The sequence below is a fragment of the Pararge aegeria genome, chromosome 14, assembly GCF_905163445.1.
Source record: "Pararge aegeria chromosome 14, ilParAegt1.1, whole genome shotgun sequence".
NCBI lineage: Eukaryota > Metazoa > Arthropoda > Insecta > Lepidoptera > Nymphalidae > Pararge > Pararge aegeria.
This window is the reverse complement of record NC_053193.1, coordinates 8735167-8757170: the sequence shown is the minus strand read 5'-3', so window position 1 is coordinate 8757170 and position 22004 is coordinate 8735167. Positions and strand designations below refer to the sequence as shown.

The following is a 22004-nucleotide window of genomic DNA, read 5'->3' as shown; positions in this document are numbered from 1 at the left end:
ATTATAAATTTATTTGTTTATATGCACCCCTAGCTAAAAAAAATCTACGATAACAGTGCCCCTGTTAAATAATACAATGTTATTTAAAAGCGGCACTGTTGCGATTGCAACATTCAAGAATGTGTAGATACACGTATCATGTTTAATGTTAAAATTAGTTTTGCAAAAACTTCCAGTGAGGACTCAACAAGCACGGCTAATAGGCTTGAGACAAAAATTATCCTCGACATGGGATAAAATTGACGTGTCCAATAGGGAATAGGAGAAGTTTACTCCCGTTTATTATCACACTTATTTTGTTTGGATAATATTTTCACCCATGCGCCAATGAATAAATAATGGTAGTTGATAAAGCTGTGGGCGACGATAATATTTTGTCCTTTCCCCGGGGAGATTAATGTCTCCATCTCCTGGCCCATGCAAGAACTTTGTTAATCGATGATGTGGTATAGGAAAAAAAAACTCCAATTTTATATACAAACACAAAATGTTTGTGGCAACCCTACTCTAAAACTATAAACAAACTTGAACTCAACAAACACATTATTATAAGAGCTTAATAACAAAATCTCATTAATTTTCAACATAGCTAGTCAGTATTCAACTATCACAGAATGTTCTGAGCTAAATATTAAAAATAAACAAATAACATTATAACTAACTATAATATGAATATAGAAAGAAAATTATATACAGCTTTTCATTAATTGGTAAAACAAAATCGTTTGAGATTCGCCTTTCTGCTATTGTGATTGTGAATAGCTACATGCAAGAAATATAGAGTGTTAGCTTAAACTGGTCTACAGGTATCTTATAAACTGGACTTTTATGTTTTACTCTGGGGACTAGTTACAATGGAATTTTTTCATACGCATATTATAAAATAACTAGTATTAGAAAGAAATGAGCTTATTATATAAATAAAGATTTTGGTACATCGATAAAATAAAAGTTCGTATTCTATGAATCTATACAATTTATTTTACACCTTAAATATATTTATGATCATCTAAATTCATAATAAATATAGGTATGGATAGGTAGATTAAATATTTTGCTTTCGTATACAGTACATACCCACTGAAAACCATGCTTTTCATGTTTTTTACTTTATTTTGTTACAGCAAGTTATTATTAATGTAATATACCTGATGTAAGTACGTTATAGTAGGTTTTTTTATTATTAAGTTATTAAAGTTCGCCTTCGTTTGTATAAAATCGTTAATCTCAAAAAGTAGGTTCCTGAACGGATCTTTTTTGTAATTTTCAGTATCAAATCCTGTCCTACCCAAGGTGTATCAACTCGCATCAAAAGGGAAATAATAGACTGGTTTTGCCTATGTTATTTAAGTACAAAAAATATATTCTAATAGTAATATAACTACCTACCACTTATTTTATTAACAGCATATTGCTCCTTACTTGCCTAAACACGTTTATATTAAACGAAAAACAAATGATAATTTTCACAAAAACTGCTACTATAGCAGAGTGGTATTGATGGTTGTAGCACAGTAAATCTTATATAATTACAATGGTAGTAGTGCCAATACCAGGTGGGGAACTAAGCTTTTAGTAATTTAAGATTTTAAACTAAGATTTTCGTGGTTAATCAACATTTCTTAAATATATTTGAACGATTTGTCGCTATTCCCCGTCGCGACCACGATCCATGCGACTGGGTCGAAATATCGACCCGTTGAGCTATATTTAAGAAATACGCTTTTGGTCTCATAAAATCTTAGGAGAACCAGTGTGCTAAACCAGGCGAGTAAGCTTTTAGCTTTGTCTCAAAAAAACTGGATGGATACAGTAACCTTTGAGTAGTAATGTAATAAGTAAGTACGAAGCAAAGAACTCATTTGCTACTCGTTGCGGTCAACTGGGCTGCAAGCGAAAAAATCAAACTTAAATTAAATTTAAAATAAAAACTTATCATTCTATGATATTTTGTTTACCTACGTGACTATCACGGCGGGCAAAGATTTCGTTGGACTGGAATGCTGTAGTACTTAGTAGATCTAAACAATACAAGCACTTACTGATAATATTGAAAGGTTTTATTATAATACAAGGTTCCCCAAAAGATGGAAATAGGAGCGAGACTAAATATTATCCTAACGTGAAAGGCCTCCGCTTCTATTATCCGAAAGTTTTTGTAGGAAATATTTATAAATATTTCTGTTAAAGGGCTTACCTCCCAAACGAAGTATGGTAACGGATTATATTCATTTACTTTCCTTCAACAATAGAGGAATCTCAACAATGCAAGTGCAGACATTTTGAAAATAACAACAGCAATTTCTGAGTTAAAAACTGCTTGAAACCTGCTTGAAACATATATTTTTATATACTAAAATTTATATACTACGACAATACACACATCGCCATCTAGCCCCAAAGTAAGCGTAGCTTGTGTTATGGGTACTAAGATGACTGATGAATAATTATATGAATAACATACATAAATACTTATAATATATAGATAAACACCCAGACACTGAAAAACATTTATGTTCATCACACAAACATTGTCCAGTTGTGGGAATCGAACCCACGGCCTTGGCTCAGAAAGCAGGGTCGCTGCCCACTGCGCCAATCGGCCGTCAAATAAATACGTATATATGATTAATGAAATTCAAAATTCTACGTAGTTGTAAAAAAATTCAAGGACGGCTACTTTCTAAATACCTAGGAAATGTATAGTTTGTGTTTGATATGAATCTAGTTTCCACAGGAAAAAGTTGGCAATTTTATTTCCAATAAATAGCAATTTGCTATCATCATTCAATCTTGTGTTAGCTGCGAATATTTTTCATTTATTTGGTAGGCAGGCCGAAAAACGTTTATAAAAATTTAACGATGATTTATGTTGATCTAAACTCTGCGTCGGTTTCAGAAATGCCGTAATATTAATTTAAATGAACGCTGCCTTAAATATTCAGACAAAATAACTGGAAGGTATATTCAAACAAGATCAAATTGGTCTTTAAACAACAGTAAGGTCGAATTATATTATATTGCCGTACATTAATGTTAATATCTACAAGAATAAACATACGTGGACAAATTGAAGTGTACGTTGGTTGTTTAAGAACAACTATCTTTTCCGCACTCATTAAATAATTATTTTCAAATTTCTATACCCAAAAACATGTTTATTTACCTGTATGTCCACTGCTGGTTTTTTTATTTCTCTCTCTCAAATTCCACTCTTAGGCCGATTGATCGATTATTCCGGGTCTACCATAGGCAGATTCCAATTTTACCGAGGCTTTCAAGAATATGTATGACCTTGACAAGAAAATAATATTTGCTTGTTAGACTAAACATATGATAGAAGAACATACATTATATTCTTGTTCTAGAATATTCTTCAAGGTCAAACATGATTGGATCGGTATTTCGGTCGGCGCCGATTTCAGGACAGAGCGTGATTGTGAAACGCGACCTTTTTATTAGCGACGATGACCGAGACCAGTATGCCTCGCACAAGCCACTGTGTGTTCAACCACATTAGATATTCCGCAGGTAAGTAGATAATGTAAAATGGGCAAACCCTTCTCCAAGTAATCACAAGTTAATAAATGCCAAAGTGCGTTTGTAGGTTTGTTTGTTTGTCCTTACTTTGCACCCTAACGAAGCAATCAATGAACTTGATTTTTTGGTATAAAGTTAGTAGAAAGGACGGAGAATAACATAGTAAACTTTTGATCTCAGGAAAACAAACGGTTTTCAAGAATGAACGCGGACAAAGAACGCGGGCTACAGCTACTAGTCCATACTAATATTATAAATACGAAAAAAGTGTTTGCATTACCTTCCTTCACCCCCTAACTAAGCCACCAAACGAGTTGCTTTTTGGCATAGCGTTATTTGAGAGGGCATATGCTACTTTCGGTCCTCGAAATTCCCAAGGGTTAAGAGGTAAATTCGAATTTTTACACCAAACATCGTTCGTACATCACGTCCTAAAATAACAACTATACTACTTATAGACTTAAAGCGAAAGGCTGTTTCATTTATTTTTTTGTCTTTAAAACATACGGCAAGTGACGATTAAACAATGAATATAATTTATGGACTGGTAAGAGGAAGAGACCGAAAAGGAAGTTTAATTCCCTCTTCATGCTTAAATGGCTGCAAGGATTAAAGAATTTTTGTAAAATTTGTTTTTTTTTTTTATTTTGTTAGGTCTTGGAAATACATACAGGATACTTTTTATCTTGAAAAACTTACACACTAATTTTGTAAATAAGAAAATTGGTTTGTGCTTGCTTTAAGCATAGCAGAAAAGTAGGCAATACACCTGGTTTTAAAGCTCTTGACTACTTTTTGAGATTACGATCCATATTCAACATACCGGATGTAGGTTTGCCAAAATTAAACGCATGAAATAGCAAGGCAATCTTTAGTTTTATTTATTTACCGGACACGAGTATCCCTACCTATTCTTGATATCTTGCCAAACATAGAGAAGACGAACAAAACAAAAGTACCCAAAATCACATTGCTCCAAACATCTACGTATCCACAACCCTAGCTTAGCCATTTAGGTTCATTCTAGAGCTAGAATACAAACATCAGTTTCACATTTAACCGAGAAAACAATACCTACATTAATTATTTACAGCTCAAACGTTGCATCAACGGTAACTAGCAACAAACTTCGTCTACTAATTACTGGCAACCCCGCTTTCAGCCACGTTCTAATTTTGAAATTCTTTTTTCTAATTGGTTTTTAAGTCGGAACAAAGTTGCCATATAGCAATGAGTATAGTGTTGCTATAATGGTGGGTATTAAAAAAACACTATGGTCCGTCGCCGTCGCTTTGCCTGCCAAACTGCATTCCTTGTCCCGATATTCGAAGCAAAAGTTCTGCAAAATTAAAAAAAAGAAAACGATTAACGAAAAAAGTCGATAGCAACGATGCGCTGTTTAACGCTCGTCTGTCTAAGTGACAGCGCTTTGTCGTGGAAACTGCCATATTTAATATTTTCATTTCTATACCAATATTGAGGCACCTAAGCAGTAAAATAAGCCCTAAGCAGTAAAATAATTTATTTTGATGTCCTGTATTTTACCAATTCAATGAATGAACGAACCGAAATGCTATAGGTTATCCTTCTTTTTAATTGAGCGAACGATTTCATAACGTTTAATAATTAAAATTAAAGTTTCTTAAACCGGTTAATTTTGATGAAGATAGAATGAAATTAAATAAGAACCGGTCTCTCTGTTTTACCGATTAAAAGAACCCGAAACCTTAATCGAAATTATTCCAATACAGGGGTTAATGACCGAAACCAATTTGAAATATTTTCCGGTTTCCGAGCCCTGTCATGCCACTGCTTTCACAGATTACTACCATTAAAATATGTATACTATAGGGCTTATTGACGAGGAGTAATCCTGTTTTGATTGTTTATTATTTTTAATTGTTGACTTTTTGTAGACAACAAAATCGAAGTAGGCAGCCCGCGTCGAATAGCATAGTATATTTTCTTTTTGACGCTAAGGTGGGATTTATATTCAGTAGCCGCATACGCGACAATACTGTACTACGAAAGCGAAAAGAAGGTCGCACGAGTTTTTCGTCGGAGAATCGAAAGAGAAGCGATCTATTTATCGTATAGGTTTAAAACCTTCATTAATGAGAACGAGGTACTTCGCGGAATAAAATAAAAATAACTGTAATTCTAAAGTACGCAATCGGTAGCCAGGTAGGTAAATATTTTATTAATGCATTATTTAAAACAAAGCATAACTGATAACATTATTTTTTTCACGTTGTCTTATTATTCTACATTTACAAGTTAGAAAATAAACCGCGAGATTTCGACACCACTTTAATTTTTCCATCCACTTATCACTTAAAAATAATAGGCCCTAACAATAGTTTACTGTGACCTAAACCCATGCTCAATATCACAAGTCAAAATTTAAAAACTCTACTTTCTCAACGGTTACGAAATATATTTTCAGATAAGGCAGTCTTTTTTGCTTATATCAAGTACCTACACGCCGCTACACATAATTGCAAAGCAACATTTGTTGCCTTCTGTCAAGCTATGCCACACTAATTATACTAACTCCGCTCACCCCAAATCCCATACATCAATTATAGGACTAATCAAATTAATAGCTACATCCTAAGGTCCTAAGGTAATTTAGTAATAAATCTAGCTATAAACCGCAACTTCGACTTGATTCTATTATTTATGATGACGTCACAAGTCCTGTATTATTTGTAATCATCATCATCGTAATCAACTCATTAAAGGGCATGGGTCTCCTCTTAGAAAGGGCAGGGTTTAGGCCTTATACCACGCTGGCCCAGTGCGAATTGGTAAACATTTCACGCCTGTGAGGACGTTATGGAGAACTCTGAAGCATGCTGGTTACCACACGATGTAACTTCTTATCATCACAACTTCAACAGAATTCTATTGTTTATGATTACGTATTTATGATTTTGTCACAGATCCTATATTATTTGTAATCGTCATCATCATTATAAACTCTTCTCCGTCCCACTGCAGAGCAAGGGTCTCTTCTCAGAATGAGACGGGTTTAGGCCGTAGACCGTAGTTTACCACGCTGGTCCAGTGCGAATTGGTAAACATCACACGCCTTTCAGGGCGTTATATAATATAATATAATTGTGTATCCAATGGTACCCATAGCTCATTCTAGGAACCTTTAATTTTGTTTATTTCGTATATGAAATGAGATAATTTCTTCTGCACCACGCTGCAAACCTACCTATATATGAAAAATTGTATGTTCAAGCACTGTACAAACTATGTTTTTTGTTTCTACCATCAGGTTGGCCATTTCTTATTTTTAACCATAAAAAAAATTATGGTAATAATTGAATTTAAATTCAAATTCAAAATTCATTTATTTCCAGAAGGCCTAATATAAGCACTTTTGAAACGTCAAGTCTTTCTGTTTGTAGTGACTCTACCACCGGTTCGGAAGGCAGAATTGAAGAACTAAGGTAGTCCTAGTGAAAAAAATCCTATTACACACTCTTTCAATATATATAGTGAAACTTTTGAATTTCCCTATAAATAAGGAATAGCACCGAGCTCGGAATTGAGCAACAGTAATAAACTGGAGCATATTTCAAATCAAAACTCATACCTTAATGATATTGGAAGCCATCCGTTTGAGGAATGCGCTCGTGAACAAAGCGGCTTCATCTCCGCACGACCTCAGGACCGTCTGCTCAGAGCACACCAAGTACTCTTGAAATGAACTGCAAACGAAACCATTGTTAATCGAACGTTCTATAAACTACGTTCTATAAACTATTTTATCTCATATCTTAAAATAGTTGGTTTTAATTTATCTTAACCTAATTTTTCTACTTTAGGTGCCTCTTCAATTCGCCTTGTGGCTCTAGGTTCACATCTCGAATACTTATAGACGTTTTCTGACATCCTTGATTGTCCAGGATTCGCATCCGGAAAGAAGAACCGGCCATACGTAATAATGTAGAACGCGTTTACGTAACACAATGTTTAGGTCACAGCTAGTGAGCACATTTTTCATGCTTTGAAAATACTTTACCAACTGTATACCTTTTATAGATTTATTTATCATTGAAAAATGGGTCCTTGACTGCAATATCACCTGCTGCTATGTAATGATGCAGTTTAAGAGGTACCGCGCGTTAGGTTGTACCGCAGCTTAAACCGATTACGGGTATGGGACCCGTAATCAGTTTCTTCACGACGTCGTACCGAAACGACATTCCCCTTTGAGTCTTTGCCGATAGAGTGGTAACTAGCCACGGTCTATGCCAGACCAGACCAGAGAATATTTTGACCGGATCAGATAACAAATTATAAATTTCTAAATTGCTCTGCCAGAGATCTAAGTTGGGAGCTCCGCCTATAAGACATCAGGTCAGGTCATAAGGTGGTCATATGTGTATGATATGTAGTATGTGCACAATTACATATCGTACTCATATGACACACTCTGGCATAATATGTGCACATATTATGTTACATTACATTGCCCCTTTGTTGTTAAGTCAGAAGATGACAATAAGAGACACAGACAGAAGCGCGTAGTTTTCGAGAAGTTCGATGTACCAAAAAGCCCCTTGTTTGATAAGCTATAATTAATCAAACAGGGAAGTTAAAATTGACAAAAACATTCTTTGAAGATTAAGAAAAAATACTGGAAGTGCACGTTAAAGATTTTGCAAGCTTTGCAACCGTTGAAAAAATAACCTGTACGGATATCCCAGAGTGTTCATATAATAATGTTTGTAATCTGTAAAATAACATTTCATTTATATTTAATTTTGTTAATTTATTTGGATGTGTAATAGTGATTATGTGTCTGTGAAAGATTATTGTGTGACTAAGAAGGTATGTAAGCGCTCAAACCCTCGACCCTTGTCTGAATGGCTCAAATTTATTTACACTTGATCAGTACCAGGTGTCAAATTTCAATGACTCAAAAATGTAAGCCAATAATTGATACATGTTTGAGTGGTAAAAAAAATATAAAATTAGTATTAGTTGCATTCTTTGAATGGCTTTTATATTTGTTTTAATGAAAATTTTGCGTATCTAAATAAAACATTATTATTAAATTATTATTTCCATAAAAATTTAAGTTTTCATAATAATTAACGTACTTACAACTTAATTTAATATTTAATAATATCTAACTTTCAAAACAGAGCAAGTAGTGTTATTTCATGATTACGTGCCGATGTGCGGTTGGACCACACGCGCAGAATGAAATATGCACGTATCCATTTCTTTACTTCCGCGCTTGCATTACGTAGGTACCCAATACCCGGGAGTCGATTGTCGTAGAATAACAGCGACAGCGTTGCTATCCTTTCCGATTGGCTAAAACTATTCCACAATTGGATAAAACTAGTAGTTCTGCGGACAGTAGACCTCGCGAGCACAAACTTTTTTACAACAATATAGTGGTATTCTAAAAGTGAGCAATGGACCAAAATGGAGTTACATTTTGAAGTCTGCTCTATCTCGCCGGAGATCCTCAGCAGATTTATCAATCATATTCAATTAAAAAATCGTATTTCATTTTGGCGGAGATTTCCATTAGCCACCTTCTGCCTCTTCTGGGAGGAATTATTGATTTAAAGGGTACCCCTCAAACAAAAAAACCCTGAAGACAAAATTTAATAAGCCGCAAAACCTATATACCAAGTTTCGTCTGGATCGATTGTAAAATACGACCTGTAGGGAGTACCAATTAACTGACTGAGGAAAGCAAATTGGGCTGGATTTGGAGCAGAGACGCTTCGGTAAGAGGAGTAACATAAATCTAACCAATAACAACAATTGCCATAATAGAGCCATACTTGGTTTACTTTAACACGCATTTAATAGCGACGGTTACACACTCGTTGCGAATCTTGTACGAAGAAGACACTTGAGAGTTCGCCACCTGTTAGTAACTATCAGATTAGATTTTAGCTGGGAGCGCCTTTTAAAGATCAGATTGTGACAAAACACTTGATAACTATTCCGAAGTTATTCCACGTTTATTTATAGGGCCCTACAATAAATGTACAAATGAAAACCTAAGGATCCTATTAGGATCACTTCACTAATTCAGGGGATAGTCGAGTCATCGCTCTATTAGAAAGAAGACGATAAGAAACCCCTTTATAAGTAATGATACTATTAACTAGATCATTTCTAAATAACAAAGGTAACTTAGATTAGAAATTCAGTGTATTGAAGTTTTATTTAAACTAACCTTTATTCGGTGTTAAAGTCAATCAGTGATTCGATATGGATGACTTAAAGGGTATTCAAAACTTTATACAAGGTAACGTAACTCTAAAGTTTTGCGAAAAGGCCACAGAATGCGTAAGTGCAACAAAGTAAAGTGCAAAGTTTTATAACGTAAACATTGTATTGTATTTTACCTAGTCTGTTACGATCAGATAAATCAGAAAAAAATACGGTGAATTTATGAAATTTTTTTTTTACCACATCACACAAATTCACTAAAAAAAAGGCCGTTCCGAAACTTTACAAAGTCACAAGTTCTAAAATCAACATGACAAGAGGGTGCACTGGTATCAGAGCGAAATGTGCGTACTAAGGGTTTGGATACTCAGTTGTTTTAATAAATACCGAGTACCAGGTACTTCTTCTGTGCATTCAACTTTTACAATTTCGATACAAATACGATAAAGAAAATTATCAAATTTACAAAGTTGTTAAATTCCATTTAACACGCGTTTAAGTCAGATGTGGGCTTTGCTACTTGTAAATTTGTTACAAGTATCAAGCCCATCTTTTAGCGTAACAGCCGGTTCACGGTATGATTTGACAGGTTGTCGCGGAATATAGCAAATTAAGCTTTGTTATGCAATTCAGACTTTTGCAAAGTAAAGCTCTTTCTTTCCAATACGTAGAGTTTTAAGTTAAAGTAACAATTTCAGTTAATAAGGAACATGATCAAATTTACAAAGGCGTTCCAATTACACTGTTCCAATTCCGTTCGATTTCCAACTACGGTCCAAAAATTTTGCGGAATCTTGCATACCTAGAGCAAAACTAAAATTAGTATTCTACGGTATTCCGGTGCAAATGATTTCAGATTCTTTTATTTCAACGTTCACACGTTTCAGAGCGTTTCGCTTCGGTATTTTTTCACGGGAAATAGTATTGTTTTTGTTTATCTTTTCATAGAGCGACTGCACGGCCGGCGATGTATGATTCCTGTGATACTGGTTGAATGCATTTAAAATATACGATATGACGTACACACACTGAGTTTGTTTACTTTTATTTATTTTAAGCTTAAACAAAGTCAGGTTTTACTAACGATTTTTAATACATGGATGCACGCGACTGAAAACTGAACTGCATTGGTAAGTTCAAAAATATTGCCATCCCTTTAATTACATCCCTTGTGAATAAAGACAACATGATTTTTAGATTTATCCATTTAGTTCAGTTTAGAGATTTGTGTACACAGAATTGGCAATACTAAATTATAACACACTAGAGGTTTATAATTTTAACAGTGGCTTATTATTTTACTACAAACCCACCGATTTTGATTAGTGAGATGTCGCTTTTAACGAAACGCGAAAGTTAACGAAATTGAAATGAGATCTATTCAAAATTTTAAAAAAATAACATAATGCGAGAAACTGCTGTATCGTAGAAGGACATGTATAGTTATGATTATTATTAAGATAACATTAATAAGATTATTGATTTCCTGATCGTTTTATATAACTTGTGCTAGAAACTTCGACATTTCATCGGGATGACCTGCATCCCGATGAAATGTCGAAGTTTCGGCATCGGGAAGTTACCCATATTTTTATGATGGAGATAAATTTATTTAAATTATTGAACAATCTCATAGTCTCATTGTTTCGATTTATCGTTTTATTGCGTTAAACTAGATACTTAAACTTTCACTGCAATAAGAGACAGTTACCTTAATTATTTGGGTTATGTTTTAACTTTGTACCTCAAGCTATCTCTAAATAATACGAACCGTGAAATACGGATGGACGGATGGACCGACAGACGGACAACGAAGACAACGAAGGTAACGAAAACACAGACGAATTAAGGGCACCTTTTTTTCGGAATCCTAAAACACTTACTTGACTTGATTGGCATAATTATATTGTATAAATTTTAACTCAGCAACTATCTTAAGATGTCTATTGATTGACGGACTTACAGCCGTCTGTTAACCTCGTCGGGGTCTACCAACGCTGCACTTTGCGCTTTGACAAACATTATACTTATCAGTTTTATAACCTGATTTATAATTGAAACAAAAATGAGCGAATGTTTATAACAGATTTAATTACGGCACAGTAAATGGTGCGGATAATGAAGTCATTAACATGACGAGGAAAAAATCTTAAGTGTTCCTCTTAATCCGACAATATTCACGCTGAATATAAAACAGTTTTGCGTTTACTAGTGGCTATTACTGTGACTTCACTTTGCGGGGGTAGAATTGAAACGTGTTCATACTTAAAGCTCTTTACAATTATAACAATTTTAATGCGCGTTCTATTTTTTTTATTTCACCACAAGTTTGCTCTTGGCTGCAATCTCACCGGGTAAGTTGATGTTGAGTAAGATACAGTATAAAATGGTAAAGGTATAATCTATTATGGTATAGATTATCCTGCTCTCGAATTTTTTCCCGTCTAGGTTTTTACGCAACATCATAACGAAACACTAAATAGCCTGGCGGCCCACCTTTGTCGGCAAGGTGGTAATTAGCTACGGCCGGAACCTCCTAACAGACCATCATGATCATCATATCAACCCATTACTGGCCCACTACAGGGCACGGATCTCCTCTCGAAGGAGGGGGTCAAGGCCGTAGCCCAACACGCTGGCCCAGTTCAGATTGGTGGACTTCTTCACACACCTTCGAGAACATTATGGAGAACTCTCAGGTATGCAGGTTACCTTGTTTTCCTTCACAATTAAAGCAAGTTTTAATTGTTTAAAACGCACATAACTTAGAAAAGTTAGAAGTGCGTGTAATTCGAACTCGGCCCTCCGATAGTGAAATTGAGGTCCTACCTATCATCGCTTCAACCCAACAGACCAGATCAGACCAATTCTGGAAATAAAATTCTTAAATCGCCCAATTTCCACATTTTTTTCTACTTGTGCCTCTAACAACAAAAACGATACGACCTTCATACAACCTTGAAATACCGGTAATTGAACCAAGGAGGCCCCTACTTATTAGACCAAAGTGCTCGCCACTGCACCAGGGAGGTCGACAAAATAGAAGTCTAGGCTCTATTCGGTAGGAACAACTTTTCGAACCGTTCAACATTTACAAATATATTTACTACAGTTAACAAGCATATTACGGAAATGAAATAATTCAAAATTAATATACGTAATTAAACCATGGATAATTGAAAATGGCTTTCATTAACATAGTAAAATAAAAGCAAGGTCGGCGTGTGTTTCTCATACATGAAAATGTCAAACGGTACAATATTGCGTAAGCAAGTATTTTTATTTAGTTTAATAATTCTCGTTTTGATCCGCGGCAAAATCGAGTGCCCAATGTTCAGTGCTTACTGTGTTCAAACTTTCAATGGGGTATCCATCAAAATTATTTGATTAGGCGCCTTCCAACAATAATAACCGATCAAGTATGAGTTATATTTGTACATCTATCTGTACTTCACAAGAATTAAAGATAACCTAAATGGGATAGCCAACGCAGCAGAACTTTTCCGTGTGGATAAGACAGGAAATTATATGATGAAATGAAGGGCAACCTCCAATAGTAGAAAGGCACCAGAAGAAGATAACCTAAAGTAATTAACAAAACAATCCTTTTCTCATTGAACCCCAATACTAAGTTGTTTTGTAGAGATATATTTTCAAAAACCACGCTAGTTAGAGAATGGGGTTTATTTTTCCCGTAAAGTTTACATAAACTTTTATTTATCATTTCTCGATTCGTAAACTTCGTTGATAAGGGCCGTGAACGTTTTTTTTTCAATGCATTTTTCAATGTAAATCAAAAACTGCTAAAAAAAAGAACCGAATCCAGAAACTTCTTTGAAGTCGTTTAGTATAAAATCTGTTTTAGAATGCAAAGTTAAAAAAAAAAACATTGAAATCCGATCATGGCCTTGATCCGCTACTATATTCTACGGTCACATTTAATCTCGTAAATTCTGGCACCATATACAAGCACTGCGTCAATTATACCGTCGCAAAATAAATGTTCTGCGCATTAATGCTAAACAGGTTCCTAATTTAAGGGAGATTTGAAATGATAACTTATTTTCTTTAAAAATCTGTTGAAAAGTTGAAGGGTGAGAGCGAGGCAAGTTCCAACCAAACTGAACCAATCGTTTTTTGAACCACCTGTTCAGGAACTCACCCTCATTTTACAACTGGTCACAGGAATCCTCTCTGAAGAGAGAAGGTACACTACAGGTGCTCTACAGCAAATACCTTCCACGCTAATCTAATTCCACGTTACACGTTACCAGGACTGACGACGGTTTGACCTGCTCTCCAAATTACGGGGGTGAAAACGCCAATTTTCCAAGTCCGAATGGGAAATCGAATGAAGGATGTTTTAATCTGTAACCGATCATGCTAACCACTTCACTAGTGAGGCAGTATTCATGCACAGTTGGTATAAATATTTTAAAACAAACGTTAATATATAAGGCTTTAAATATCAATGTAAAAGTCTGATAAATAACCAATCAACGAAAGTACTGGAAATTAAATCTTTCCATAAAATTAACTTCTGGAGTGGAGTTTTGTCAGTGAAGTCCTCGAAAGAACAGGAATCATAAATTGCGTAACCCACTTAAACAAACAGTTCAATAAATCGAAGTGGCTTCTCAATTAATTAATTTTCTCCAAGTCAGAACGTTATAAGTTGTATTAGATTGAACAAATAAAACCATTCAAAGGAAATCCGTTGAATTATAATTATAAGGAAGTGGTGGTTCCGAGCTAAATAATGGACACAAAATTATTAACGAATCAATTAAAATCTTTATTTTTTATTTGAGCGGACGTGGCGCATATTTCACCTATCGCATATGACGTGTCGACTATAAATGTACATAATAAAGTAATTAAAGAAAATATTATGGAAGAGTTCTTTACAATAATACGAACGACCTAAGCGAAGTTTCTCAATAGGTGAGCTTAGTTAACCTATTAACGACTGTTAAGTTTAATTTAGGTAAGGTATGCAGATTCTAAAGAATAACATGACATGCTGCTCCTTCATTGTCTCGGTTTTTTGTGTTTTTTTTTTATGCCACTACAGGTTAGCCCTTGACTACAATCAGCCGTCTATGAAGCTAGCTATAGATCGATAGAACTTGATGTACAATTGTCTAGCGACGAGGCCAACGAGTTATCAATTATTTTGATGTGGATTTCACTTCGTAGAAATGCGACATCTTTGATCTTACAATACAGATGATTGCCATCAATTAACCTTAAGAATCCATTCTGAATGAATCGATAAAAATCATTGAGATGTATATAATTTTCCGCTTCAATCATTTTAACTCAAAAATACTATAAGAGTAGAGCAGTAAGTGACAAGAACGGGGTCCCAGTGTTTTTAAATTAACAATTCCAAAAAAAATATTAAATTTCTGATGACAAATATAATTAGTGTCAGTAAAAGTTTAGAACGAACATACTTAATGTACATATATACCGCAGCATATATACTGCAGCGTACGTATTTAAATTGTATTGTACTACTCTCTTATATAATTGCTCTAGTGACATATTTTATTAGACGCTTCTATAAATAGATTTCAATTGTAGTTTGTTGATATATTGTTATTTAAGTTAGGACACGTATGGTATTTTCACATTTAGCATTACATTTCTTACGCCTTTTTGTGGTGATTCTAGCTTTCATTGTTTAATTTTTTGGCCATTACTCTTATCAAACAAGTGTGCATAAAGCACCACAAAAGTAAATCGGACACTCGATCAAACTAGTATTCCCAGGAAAATTAAGAACCAATGAGTTTAATGACCCAAACCTTTAATGTCTCATAAATCTTATATCTTATACTAATATATAAAGCTGAAGAGTTTTTTGTTTACTTGAACGCGATGATCTCTGGAAGTACGGGTTGATTTTGAAGAAATATTTCATTTTGACGTGACAACGTCTTATAAATTGGTTTGCCGGGTGACACTTCAAGAAACTGCGTTACGCTCCGCTCACGTTATGCGCTTTCAATGAGAGCGAGTGAGAGGCACGCGCCCGCCTAAGAGCGAGAGAGACCGACATAAAAAGTGAAAGGCACGCGTCCCTTTGTAGTAAACGCTGTTTCATTGTACGCAAATGTATTGCAAGTTATTGTATGTATATTTGTATATAAATACGTATGTATGTGTAAAGGTAAAAATAAAATTTTGTTAATATGAAATTCAGTGCGAGATTCTTTGTATAAATTAATGTTTTAAATATAATTCTTTGTATAAATAATTGTTTTAAATTGTTACTATTATTTCATCCTTCTTCCTACTATACGAATGAATATTCACATTAAAATTATTTTACCACTCAAAGTCGTTGTCACGTAAAACTTTCGCCCGTATACCGACTTTACAGGCAACCAATTTTTTATTTTTATATTTATTTCATTGCATATTATCACGCTAAGACCAATAGGAGCATAGCACCAATGAAGAAAGTTTCAAAACCGGTGTTTTTTTTCCTTTTGAGAGTTTCCGCTTCGTACTTGAACGGTTACAGTTTCAATAAAATAATGTATGACAGACTTAGAAAAACTTTGTCATACATGATTTTATCCTTAAGTTCTAAAAAAGCCTGCGGCAGCATATGTCTATATTTTAAGGTTGACTTATACGCGGACGAAGTCGCGAGGGACCGCTAGTAGATGGTCTAGGACCATAATAAGTGGGATAAGAAGGTAAATTCAGAGGCCGGTGAGCTTTGTAAACAAGTTCAGATATTTAGTTAAATATGATTAATTTATAATTTACTAGCGTACCCAGCCCGCTTCGCCGGGCTAGATTTTGCTTTATTTTTTTTAAACAATAAACATACATCATTAAATTTTTAATTTAAGCCTCATAATATATTAAATCGTTTATTTATCTCCGTATTCATTCTCTTATTCTCTTCTCGAGCGGGTGAAGATCATTATCTACACAAATTGTACACCCAACAATAGAATATCATCATAGTAAATAAAAGCTGTATTTGACAGTTTGACAGTTTAAAAATAGGAGTCAGGTCAATCCGGAGATTCCCTGAAAGTTTCATTGAAATCGGTCCAGCCGTTTCGGAGCCTATACGGAACATACCCACACACTTTCTCTTTTATATATATATATATAGATTTATCAAGAGTGATAATGACCCAAAATTTCCATCCGTAATAAGCTCTGATCTAGTGAAATATTTATTTTAATTTTTACGACTTCACTTACTATCCAAGACTCTATCCGTAATATAGGCACAAATATAAAGCAAGACCAGGAAATTAAAAAACCAAATTTAGCAGGCAAAATTATTCCATTTTCATCCGCATTAGGGCGAGGTGTTTTTTTTATTCCTGGTCAGGTTTTAATTATATAATACACTCACCAACAGACAGTCCTTAAATAATCTTCATGGTTGGCTGCTACATTAGTGTTGTCTGTATGATACTGGTCTTTCTTTTGATGGTTGCTGATCATAGACAAAGTGCCCTCGTAGTTTTTACTGCAGACTTCATACTCTTGCCTCACTTTTTTCACGCACGTTGCATGCCTCAAATATTCATCTTGATATTTCCCTCTAGTGCACAGTTCTTGGACAACATCAGTTATGCCTGCGTATATACGCCTAAACATCACCTGTTCACTTTTCTCCATACAAACTTCAGTGTAGTTGTCGATACACTTTATACCAACCCGCAGCTCTCTGCAACAAAATTAATTAATTATAACATCTTACGTTGCGCTTTGCAGTTGATGCTTCGTTGTTTAGAAACTTCTTGTGTGGGAAAATGCTAATGAATGCGGAGCTCGGTTACACGTTAATAACTAGAGCACTTCGTATAGTAGTCAAGTGATTTTACTCTTGAAGACTTACTTAGATGCTTTTGCAACTGTTTGTTCGCTCGAACAAAAATGATTGCCTACTCTTCAACAATTAATAAATAGCTCGCTAATTTGCGGTAAGATAAGAAAATGGAGCTTTGATGAATTTCTAATTAATTTTATATTTACGCCTTGTACTAACTTTTGTTTTCATATATTTCATATTGAAGCTGTGATAGCCTAGTGGCATAGACTTGGGTTTTCCAAACACAAACCTTGGCCTCTAAGAATTAAATATAACTTAAGCTTTAACGGTCAAGGAAAACATCGTTAGGAAACCTCCATGACTGAGAGTTCTCGATAGTTAATGTTCTTCATCTGGCCAGCATGGTTGGCTAGCGCCTTAACCCTTGTAAGGAGGTTACCTGGGAGGATACCCGTGCCCGTGTATATATGATGATAAAAAATTGGCTAAGTGAGTCTGAAGCCGCACACAGGGGATTCTGGACCACCACGCCATTTAAATTTTGCCAATAGTGATCCCAGGGTCACCGTTTTGAACTTCGGAAATAATCGGAAAAAAACAATACAATTCCTTTATAGGAACTTAGACAGAACATATTAGAAAGCGGTTGTTGACAACAAGCAGGCACTTCAATTGTATTTATTTGTATGGATTTTATATTATTAGGTATCATTCGAAGGAACTAAAATTTATATCTACAATTGATCACGCGCTCTTCCAAACCTACGCATCTCAGGGGAAATTCTAGAATAAATACATCCCGCCTCACCCAGCAGTAGACTGACATTTACAGGCTGTTATCGCGGTTATATAAAAATATTATTTATTGTAGGATAAAGTCATGCTTCTGTTACTCAAACTATTTTTTTCTATACAAAATTAAGTTAATTAATAAAACCCAAAATCTTCTCTCTCCTATGTCATATTTTACATGTAATGTACGCATCAAAAGTGCAATCTATGTGCCTATTTGAATAAAGAAATATTTGACTTTGACTTTGACTTTGACTATTGGCATACGCATATTTAAACTTCTTTTAATGCGTATCCATATGTTTAACACTGTATCAAAATAACGTTTGATACGCTATTTAAAAATTAGGTATTTGTTGTGAATACTGTATATTGAGTGTATATTGAATTTTTTTTTGCTTTAATCTTTTTTCGCTGTCTGTCTGTCTGTATTATAGCCGCGCATCACACTGAAACCGATTTGAGTTCATAATACGAGGAAATACATAGTACACGTTTTATTCCCGAAATTAAGCTCTGTTGCTTTAGGAGAGGGAATGTGAGACGATTTTACACCATAACTCCGCTAAACGGTAACCGATTGCGAATTAATCGTTTGTTTGTACTTAATATCATAGGTTTGTAAATTTGACACTGCCAGTACGATTGAAAGCAATTTGCGTTTAGTCTCTGATTTATTGAGGTAGGTGTAGAATATGTAGCATAACGCTGCGTCCCGTAATTCGGTCGATTGGCGCAGCTTGCAGCAACCCTGCTTTCTAAGACCGTGGGTTCGATTCCGACTGCTGGAAAATGTTTGTGTGATGAGCATGAATGTTATTCAGGGTCTGGGTGTTTTTATGTATATTCTAAGTATTTATGTCTATTATTTATCAGACATCTTAGTACCCATATCACAAGTTACGCTTACTTTGGGGCTAGATGGCGGTGTGTGTATTGTCGTAGTATATTTATTTATTTATTTATACCAGTAGATTCATATTCAAACAAGGCGTATATAAACCTATATTGTGATTGGAATCAGTAATAGAATATGTCCATTAAATTCTGAAACAATAACTTTGTTGACTAACTATTCCAACTAAGTGCCTCATTGGCTATTCAAAGGTCTAATCAAGCGGCGAACGAAGTTAGTGAGACGTACAACTAGTTCCAAATTGGTATTTACCGCAAACATGAGCAGTAAATTAAGATGAACTAACAGATGTTCTAACGAAATACCGCGTGCGGCGTACCACCTCGTTTCTAATTGAAACTTTCTTGTAGTAACATCGTCTTACTGAATGTTCAGATAAAATTTTCAACTTTTTTAGGGCCATAGTTCGCAAAAAATTTAAATGAGGTTGCTCAATCTATGTGTGCCTGGTATTCGAGATACAAACAACTATCATACAAACTTTCTTCCCTACTTTAATTAGGGATAGAATTAAAAAACTCAAAATTCTATGTTTAACTGTTAGTATGTTTTAATTATTAAAGATTTTAAAATAAAGACATAGTCAGTACATATTGGAAAATTTAATGTAACATACATTAAACATAAAACAAACATAAAAACATTTCTAAATTGAAGAATAAATATGACTGCAATAATTTATACATTAGAAGTAAGAATAAACTTACAGTGCAATATACTAGGTTACATAAAATTCATAATTCGTTTAAAGGAAATTGCATACAATTGTACAGTAAACTACCGATATATAGAATTTTGGAGATGTCTCTTAAAAAGTTCAACGTTTGTATGAGGAGTTCATGAAATACGTGAGATGTTTAAGGTGGGGAGGGGGTCGAGTCAAATCTCATCTAATCTTACTTTTGAGAGTGGGGGGTCTCGGCAAATATCACGCAATTTTTTTTCCTGATTGAAACAAAAAAAAATTATACTATTTTGGTCTATTTGCCTTTTTACAACGATCCAACGCGTTAACGTAAGAAAACCACATTTTGAAAAATCTCACGTGAGATTGGGGGATGGGGGAGGAGGTTGAATAAAATCTCACGACATCTCACCAGGGGGGGCGGGAATGACAGAAAATTTAAAAAAACGCCTAACTTAATTTTTGGACGTCCCTTTTAACGAAAGCTAGAAACTTCCTATTATAGTATAAAAGACTACTTAATCGATAAAAAAGCTTGGGTGTGAATTATTGCTCTAACCAGGTTGCTCTTCTAATCATTTTAAATAATAATGTGAAATGGTGATAACAAAAAAAACACTCGGCTAAGTTTGTTGTGGACTTCTTCTTAGACCAGGACGCATTTAAAATCCTCGTAGCTTTAGTTTTAAGTTTACGAATATGGTTATCGCCATCATCTCACTACCCTGTAATTTTCATTTAATGTACGATACAAAAGTGCTTCCTACTTGAATAAAGATATTTTGGACTTTGACTTTATTAAAAGTTTTTTTTTGTCTCTTCTTCTTTATATTTGTATGCTGCTGTGATCAATAAAGCATATTATTAGCTCAGATAATAATAGGAATCTGTTTTTGTCACTAAGTAATTATGTATGTGAATGATGTGATTTGAGGCACACAAATCTTACAAGGTCAAGACTTACACACAACTTTTGTCCAGTTCTTCTCTTGTTAGTGCAAATGATATTTCCGGTGAACTTAAAACTGGTAACGCCATTGAACACCGTTGCAGGCCCTCTTCTTTGTTACAGTTCGCTTTGAGGCCATCTGTTAACAAACACATTCATTAATACCTTACCCGCACAGTTAACACGTAAATAAATATTCTACGACAATACACACATCACCATCTAGCCCCAAAGTAAGCGTAGCTTGTGTTATGGGTAATAAGATAGCTGATGAATATTTTTTTTATGAATATAATACACATAAATACTTATAATATACAGATAAACACCAAGACACTGAAAAACATTCATGTTCATCATACAAACATTTTCCAGTTGTGGGAATCGAAACCACGACCTTGGACTCAGAAAGCAGGGTCGCTGCCCACTGCGCCACTCGGCCGTCTCCAGTTACTCATCTATAACCTCAAACAGTCCTCTGCTGGGCAAGAGGCCAAACGGGAGAGTTTATTATTGTAGTAGAAGGTAGTAGTAGCACAGAGAACGCTGCCCGTTTTCCTTTATATTCCCTTAATCGCTTCACACGATACTGGAAAGAGAGGGTTCTTGGCAACTGGTTTCTGATCGTTAAATAACAAACAGAGCCCAAACCGCAAAGAGGAAATAAACGTTATTTACATGTTAAACCTGTATCATTACCACGATTATAGAACTAACCTGTTCTGTTGTTTAAGTTTCAACTGTTAAATGCGATATCAAAAATATTGACTGCCACATCAAAATAGAATTTTATTTTCTGACACATTCAATTCTCGAACAGACTCTACACCAATATTTGACTTTTATATTTATTATTATATATGTAGCATAAAATATTTGTTTGTCTAATATGAAACGAGAGCGAAGCACTAGTGTAATTAGTCTTCGATCGGAAATTATAATTATAATTATACGAAGTGCTTCCTTCGATCAAGACTCAACCGCCTCGCAAGGTTCAGTCCACAAAATATAGTCTTGCATAAAAAAAGTAAAAGACTTTAATAAGTTGATACATAACAAAGCAAGCCCAGTGGGTAAGGGTTCA

At 34.7% G+C, this 22004-nt stretch overlaps 1 protein-coding gene across 1 annotated transcript in view; it reads right to left on the bottom strand.

Moving 5' to 3' along the window:
- Positions 1–3765: 3765 nt before the first annotated feature.
- The window catches only part of LOC120629628, a 36035-nt gene continuing 17796 nt past the window's right edge, over positions 3766–22004 (bottom strand). The window contains exons 2-5 of the mRNA XM_039898621.1: positions 20936–21059; positions 17156–17473; positions 7151–7265; positions 3766–4879 (exon numbers count right to left, since the gene is read on the bottom strand). Of these exons, the coding sequence (XP_039754555.1) occupies positions 4742–4879; positions 7151–7265; positions 17156–17473; positions 20936–21059 (695 nt within the window). The 3' untranslated portion in view covers positions 3766–4741. The remainder of the gene's footprint in view (positions 4880–7150; positions 7266–17155; positions 17474–20935; positions 21060–22004) is intronic.